The 7,645-nt window shown below is 38.0% G+C and overlaps 1 protein-coding gene across 1 annotated transcript in view; it reads left to right on the forward strand.

The window, feature by feature from the left end:
- The window catches only part of si:dkey-220o5.5 (actin filament-associated protein 1-like 2), a 43,210-nt gene extending 35,866 nt beyond the window's left edge, over positions 1-7,344 (forward strand). The window contains exons 12-17 of the mRNA XM_042420359.1: positions 526-635; positions 760-877; positions 2,534-2,621; positions 4,202-4,368; positions 4,900-5,010; positions 6,729-7,344. Coding sequence (XP_042276293.1) covers positions 526-635; positions 760-877; positions 2,534-2,621; positions 4,202-4,368; positions 4,900-5,010; positions 6,729-6,776 — 642 coding nt within the window. The 3' untranslated portion in view covers positions 6,777-7,344. The remainder of the gene's footprint in view (positions 1-525; positions 636-759; positions 878-2,533; positions 2,622-4,201; positions 4,369-4,899; positions 5,011-6,728) is intronic.
- The last annotated feature ends 301 nt before the right edge of the window (positions 7,345-7,645 follow it).

Genomic DNA, 7,645 nt, shown 5'->3' on the forward strand with positions numbered 1-7,645 from the left:
AGATGATTAATGGGAGAGGAAAGAAGAAAAAACAAAGTTCTGATACACAAATCTGTTTTCAGTTTTTGGACTTTTTCTCTAATCTTTGATTTTTGCTGAAATATTGGATCATTTGAACATTTATTGAAATGAAAGCATGTGAGAAGTTTAGAGGGAAAAATCACTATTTGGTGGAGCTGTTAACAACTCATAGACATGTGAAATGTGACCCCGACTACACACTGCTTTTTGTAAGACGTCAAAAGACAAAAAAGTTGGAAACCACTGGTTTCATCTTTAACAATGTGTTGTATTTTAAAAGCTTGTTATATTATCCATTGTGTCAAATCTTCATCTGAAAAGTAACTAAAGCTGTCAAATAAATGTAGTGGAGTAGAAAGTACAATATTTCCCTCTGAGATGTAGAAAGTAGCATCACATGGAAATACTCAAGTAAAGTACAAATACCTCAAAACTGTACTTCAGTGCAGTACTTGTGTAAATGTATTTAGTTACTTTCCATCACTGAACTGAATCGTGTTTCAGGTCAGTAGTTCGGGTGAGAAGGAGCGATGGCTGCAGCTGCTGCGGGACGGAGCTGCCAATCATAGTCACCATGACAACAGCACACCGGCGCACACAGGTGGAGCTCTCAGGTAAACACGTCATCCTCCATCTGCTCTTCACTCACACAGCAGCGTGTTGTCATGGTGACGGAGGAGCGATCAACATGACTTCTTCTTCTTCTGTAGTGAGTTATGTTTTTGTTTCCGTCATCAGTGGGCTGCAGACGCGGAGGTTTCCCACCTCCAACACCTACATGGACGACCCCTTCAGTCTGGGTGGAACAGGCCGAGACCAGCCCATCTACTCCAACACCTCCATACTGGAGCACATGGTACGACCCGCCAGCAAAGCACGTTATTACTAATATTACACGTTATTAATGAGAGGAGCTCACAGTCCACGCTCGACTCAAAAACAGGATTTCAAAGGAGGAGGGAACGTGCTCCTCTTCCTCCTTTTTTGTTCGTCTCACTTTTCCGGTTTCAATTTGATGTCGTCACTAAAATCTCTGTAAACAATCTTCTGACTGTGCAGCAGCCAAAACCCAGATAAGAGAAGAAGAAGAAGAGCTGATCGACATGTTCATAAACTCATCTGAGTCTCTCAGCGTTTAAGCTTTAGAAGCTGCAGCAAGTTCTTACTCATTTATTTTCCAGTGTTGTCATAATGAGTTATGTACCAGATTTATATCCTATTATATTTAAATAAATACTAATCAGGGAAACAGTTAACACATGTTTTAATCTTTTAAAAGATGTTAAACTGACTATAAACTACTAAACCTGAAGTGAAAGTCAAGTCAATAAGTAGCTGTGGCTGTGATTATCAATCAGATTTACATCAGTAAGTTCTCATTATCCTTTAGTTTCATTTATTGATAAAAATGTCCAGAAGTTTCCATTATTTAATATGAAACTATAGAAACCTTCTCTAAACCTAAAATAAATAAGATACAAGATATTAAAGCTATAACATGTAATTATTCCACATTAAAATGTCTAAAAACAACTAGACCTATGTTATATATGTTGTTGAGTTGTGTACTTACATTCAAACTCAGAGAAATCTGTAATTTAATCAAAGTAACGGACCGTTTCTTTTGGTCACCTGTCGATGGCGTCATACCTCCTCTACCAAAGAGTAAACACGCACCAGATGCATACGGCGGCGCTGTGTTTGTCCGCTACAATGGCGTCTACCAAAGAGTAACTTACACACATACAAGATAATACATCGGCGTTGTGGTTGTTCCACAAAAACTGTTATAAATGGACTTTTATTCAGTTTTAAGACACATTTTCATGATAAATTTAGGTGGTTTTTAACTATATCTTTTAGCTGGAAGAAGGATTTTAATCATTGGACGTCTGGATCTTAAGTTATCAGAGAAATAAACTGGACAAACGTTAGCAGCAGCTCGGCTAACAGCCCCTACAGGAAGTCTGGTGGACACCAAACAGCTTAATGACTTAATAACAGCTTTATTCAGTGTTTTTACCTGTAATCTCCGGGTCTGTTTGTTCTGGAGAGGAGGAGACCTCTGCAGGTAAAAACATCCTGAATGATGAACACTGGAGTAATCCTATCCCGCTGAAACTGGTTGTTTAACAACAAAGACAACAACTCCCATGATCCCTTGCTACTTCACACCGTCATCACACTCCGTCTGTTGTTGTTGTTTTGATTGAGACGCCTAGAGGCTGAAATGACATGTTGTGCGTTTAAGTCAAACTCTTTGTATTTATATATGTATAAGTTTTACTCTGATTTTACTCACAAAGAACAAAATATGGACTTGCATCAAGATTATGAAATATTCTTATAATTTTGGTATTATTTTAATAGGTCCTAACTTTTATTTTTTTTCCTGGTAAGAATGGGCTTCCGTACTACACACACTGATTTTACACACCAGTGTTTTACAGTAAATGTGAGGATTTATCTGTGACAAACTGTTTGATCGGTGTTTGTTTGTCTGGACTTTCAGCTTCACAGCTCTCAGGATTCAGTTCACCGCAGCTCGATATCGTCCAGAGACTCGGTGACCTACAGCAACACCGTCTTCACCAGCCACAGTGAGTCTCATCACATTAAGAACTTCCTCACTTTACAGACGAGTTGGACTCAACCTGAAGCTCCAGCAGACGTTTAAGTTCAAACTCCGAAGTGCAGATTTATGCTTCACTAAATTAAAACTCTGAGCCATTTAGATTAACAAGTAAACAAGGTAACCTGACCTGAAACTTTACATTTCACAGGTAAAACACAACATACCTCAAATGACTAAATGTTACTCTGAGAACATCAGACACTGCATGAATACTGATTCAAAACACACACATATTTCTGCAGGTATGCAGATAGAAATAAAACAAAGTCACACCTACATTCACAAAGGATTGGAAATCAAGTTTATTTCATCTTTTGGGGAAGTTGGTTGCTTCTTATTGGAGACTGTTTCAACCGATTTACACGTTACTGAATTTTTACTAGTTAAGACATTTCTTAAAGGACACATATTCTGCACATTTCCAGCTCTATATTTATATTCTGGGGCTCTAACTCCTTATTGATCTTCTACTGGTCCTTTATGCAGCCCCTCAGTTCAGCCTCTGTCTGAAACAGGCCGTTTTAGCTCCTGTCTCTTTAAGGCCCCGCCTCCTGATGAGCCCACTCTGTTCTGATTGGTCAGCTTTCAGGAAGCTTCCTCCGGCTCCGGAGGCTACGTAAACAAACTATAGCAGCAGGATTTCACTTCTTTTTCTCCTTCTTTACTCCAAATGTCAACTTCTCAAATCCATCCGTACATGTTGGAGCTGAACAACACATGGAAACACCTTAGCAACCACCTTAGCAACAACCTTAGCAACCATCTTAACAACCAGGGCTACAAAACGGACAGCCATTTATGTCAGCTCATCAGCAAGGTAGCAAAAAAGTCTCAAATGAGGCGTTCAAAGCGAGTTGAAGCCCTGACTTTTGACTTGCAGGCAGCATTTCTACATCCGACATCAGAACAGGAAATAAATAACAGAAAACCACAAAAAGTAGAATTTGTCCCCTTTAAGTTTTAGTAAATCACTAGTTTGAAAGTCGTTAGAGTCACTAAGAGAGACTTGTGATGGATTTACGATCAGCTGGTGAAACAGTCCTGAACTTCATGAGAACGTGCAAACACAGCGGCATCACGTGAGAAAACCCTGATATCCATAACAGTAACAAAAACAAACTTTTCAGGCGTGATTTTGTCATGAATTGTTGTTATTTACATTTTGGGTAAACCCAGTGTTCCTTTGGTATTTCCTACATTTCCCAGTTTGCCTTTTGACAACAAATAAACGGGTTGGTTTTGGTCTTTGATGGATTTCTGCCTGCATGCTTTTTGAACATCTGTGGAAAGAAGAAGAAGCCTCGCTCTTTTATTTTGAAGAACTGACGATAAAACCATTAACACACAAATGTACAGTGATATTATTATTATTATTATTATAGTTTTACATAAGAAATTGTGGGAACAAAACTCTTCGCACTCTAGAATACCAAATTATTTCACCTCTGAGTTGCAGTGATTTGCTCTTCTTTCTTCTTCTATATGTTAAATTATACATTATATTATATAATCATAGAAATGTTAACGTGCTGCCGTGTGTTTCAGACAGGAAGGTGGGTGAAGTGGAGCGAGGCGTTCAGAAGCTGGAGCTGACCGGGAAGAAGGGGGTGCAGCTGAGGGCGGGGTCAGAGATCAACCTGGCGTCTGCCGGGAAGCAAAACAAACGCACCTCTTTCAGACAGTCGCTGGCTGTCTGCAGTGAGCGCGCTCAGGTAGGTGACAGAAATAATACAAACACATCATATCCTATAATCATAAAACATCATCTGAACTCACCGTTAATCAATCAGTAATTCTACATTATTGACTTTATGCATCTGTTCCATTTCCTGTTCGTTCTTTTAACTTCCTGTTTTTATTGCTGCTGTAATAAATACAATTAAAAAGTTGCAGTGCTAATGAGTTCACACAGCCTGCTACACATTTCTCAATGTTAGTCAATTAATTAATTAGTCCATGAGCAGAAAATTAACCCCCAACTATTTTAATTTGGTTTGTTTTTGTTTGATTTGAATTGTTTAAATCATTTTTCAAGCAAAAAAAACCCAAACATTTCTTGTTTCAGATTCTTTAAACAGCCACAGAAAACTGGACTGTGTGTAATAGTTTAACTTAATGAGTCTCCACTTTGCACTCAGACATCATAACATCATGTATATTATGAGCTGCACTCTGGGTTTGACTGTAACCTCTGCTGGTCTCTGCTGGTCTCTGCTGGTTTCTGCTGGTCTCTGCTGGTCCAGGCGGGTTTCCTAAGTCCTCTGCTGCGACGGACGGCCTCGGCTAAAACCTCTCTGAAACGAGCTCCTTCGGCGCTGTTCATCGAGCACGGAAAGGTTTTCCAGAGGAGGAAGGTCAGACTCACAAAATAACTGACTGCTTTTAGATCAATTCTGTCATCAATAAATCTGTCTGCAGATCGATAATCTATCAGTCAACTTCAGTCCACCACTTTGGTCCCGACTGAAACATCTCAGCAGAGCTCATGATGATGTACAAAGGTTCAGTTTGAGAGAAGACACAATGCAGGAGGAGTCTTATGTACGCTAATGTATTAAGGATTAATGGTATCTTTAATTAATCTACCTTGTGTGTCTTTTAGATTGTTGGTTTTGAGCTCTTTGGTATCATATTTTGTCTGATAGAAACCAACAGCTGCATATAAACATTATTTCTATGCATTACTTGTAACGGGTATAGGATGGACCCAATAGCAGCACAAATGACACTGGTATAAACTTTGCAGTCTTTATTTCACACGATGTCAAGGCAATATTAGCACAGTCGGAGAAACACAGTTCTAATGAGTATGGCTCCACCGGAAATTGAACCCCGATCTTCCACTCCCACAGCGGACAAAGACCAGGGAACAGGCAGGCAGAACTCAGAGTCAGGGACAGAAGGCTGGTGGGTTTACCGGGGCAGAGACGAGGAGCGATGGTCGAAGACAAGCTGATCAGAAACCAGGAAGGCAGTCCAGTGAAGAAAGCAAGATGACTTGGCATAGTAGCGTAGACAATCTGACAAGGAGGGAGTGGGCCGAGGCAGCTTATATACTGGCTTGATTACAGATGATGAGCAGGTGGGAGCGCCAGGTGAAGGTGGTTGAACTAATGAGGGGTGTGGCAGAGCAGAGAGTGAGACTGAATGATTGGATAATTCCCACAGCAACAGGTGAGGGGGAGGGCAGACTCTGACATTACTTGATATTCTGTACATCCGTTAACCAGTTTACTGCTGACTGGTTTTACAGGAATGGGAGACCAAAGCTGCTGCTTGACAGCGACCGTCCAGTCATCACACGCCAGCGCCGACAATCTGATGTGGAATCATTTTAAACTGACAAAACTTTATGTTGTTTTTTTTTTAAAACATACGTGTCCATGTTGACATTTCCATGACTGCTGTGACCAACAGTGACTCAACCTTTAACCATCTGAGTGTAGAAACATTGATTCTTTATGTGACAGCCACTAAAAACAAAAGAGCACAAACATATCATCAATCATAGCATCAATATTAAAAACTAATTTTCAAAATAAGAGTAGCTGAAAATAAAGAAGAGCATCTGTGAGTCAAAACCAGGTTTGAAAAAGGTGAAAAATACTTTATAACATGTAAAAATCAGGTATTTATTATCTATAGTTTACAGCTAAATGTTTTTAATATTACATTATGTTGTATTAACGACCACGTATCTCCAAAGTTGTCACCAAAAATCAAGAAAACACAGTCTCGTGTGTTACTGTAAAGGAATATTTCCACATTTTCAGATATGCAGAAATTAAACACACAAACACTAATTTATTAAACTTTTCAGTTTATTTCTTAATCTGATTTATTTTTTAGTCCAATTTAAGGTTTTTTATATTTCATATTTTAAACAACACTTTAGTTTTTAATAAGATCAGATGTATCACACTGATACAACGGTACAGAAAAACCCTTTAAACTCACGGTTGTTCTCACAGAAACGTTTTCCAAATGAGCCAGTTGTTTTTCCTTCATTAAAGCCGCTCAGATGAACTAAAACTGTGCAAAAAAATTCACAATTAAAACTCTTTTTCGGCAGCTTTATGAAGCATCAACATCCTACGAGTCCCAGAAAGCATCACTGTAAGAAACAACCAATCAGAGACCTTTTAGATTGTGTTGCCATGGAGCTGACGGTGAAGTTAGAAGTTGATGTTTGTAAAGTTTTAATCAATGTTACTTTTGGTTTTTGGATCATTTCGTTTCATTTGGCTCAGAGTTTTGTTTTAACTTAAGATATTTAACGTTTTCTAGCTTTTCAGAACATGTGATCTATCAGTAAATGTTTTAGTTATCCAAAGAATGACGGGTTTTTATAATATAATGACATTATTGAAAAAAAAAGGAAGAAGCTGTAAACATTAAAACAAATCAGAATTGTGAATTTTCAGTAGCACATTTGTTTTTTTTTTTAAAGGATTTAGTTTTGTATTGTTTTCTTTAATCCCACATGGACTCTTTGATGTTATTTTGTCATTGAATAAGTTTTGTATCTGTTTTCACCGTGTACTTACCAGCACAATGTCATCATTTACATATGATTACTTTATTGATTTATGTTTATTACCATGACTTTCACTTATTTGTATCAGTTTTTTTTTTTTCATATTTACTGTATTTTATACTCAGGTGGATGTTTCTTTTTCAGTTTTTAATTAAACACTGATCTGTAAAATTATTTTATTAAAATGTTTTTTTACCTTAATCAGTTTTGTTGTTTTTTTTTTTTCCCTTCATGATGAAGGAACATGTCACCCAGTGCAGCGATGTGACTCACTGACGAGTTTTTAATAGTTTTTAATAGTTTAAGATATATCAGTTTTTAATACACACACAATTCATTGTTGGTTTGGATCCAAACATGAGGAAAAATATATATAAAATCTCCGGACTGATCCTTTAAACAGCTCCCTCCACCATCTCTAAACTTCTCCTTATGTGAGATATTTTCAGTAC

Source organism: Thunnus maccoyii, chromosome 9 (genome assembly GCF_910596095.1).
Source record: "Thunnus maccoyii chromosome 9, fThuMac1.1, whole genome shotgun sequence".
NCBI classification, from domain to species: domain Eukaryota; kingdom Metazoa; phylum Chordata; class Actinopteri; order Scombriformes; family Scombridae; genus Thunnus; species Thunnus maccoyii.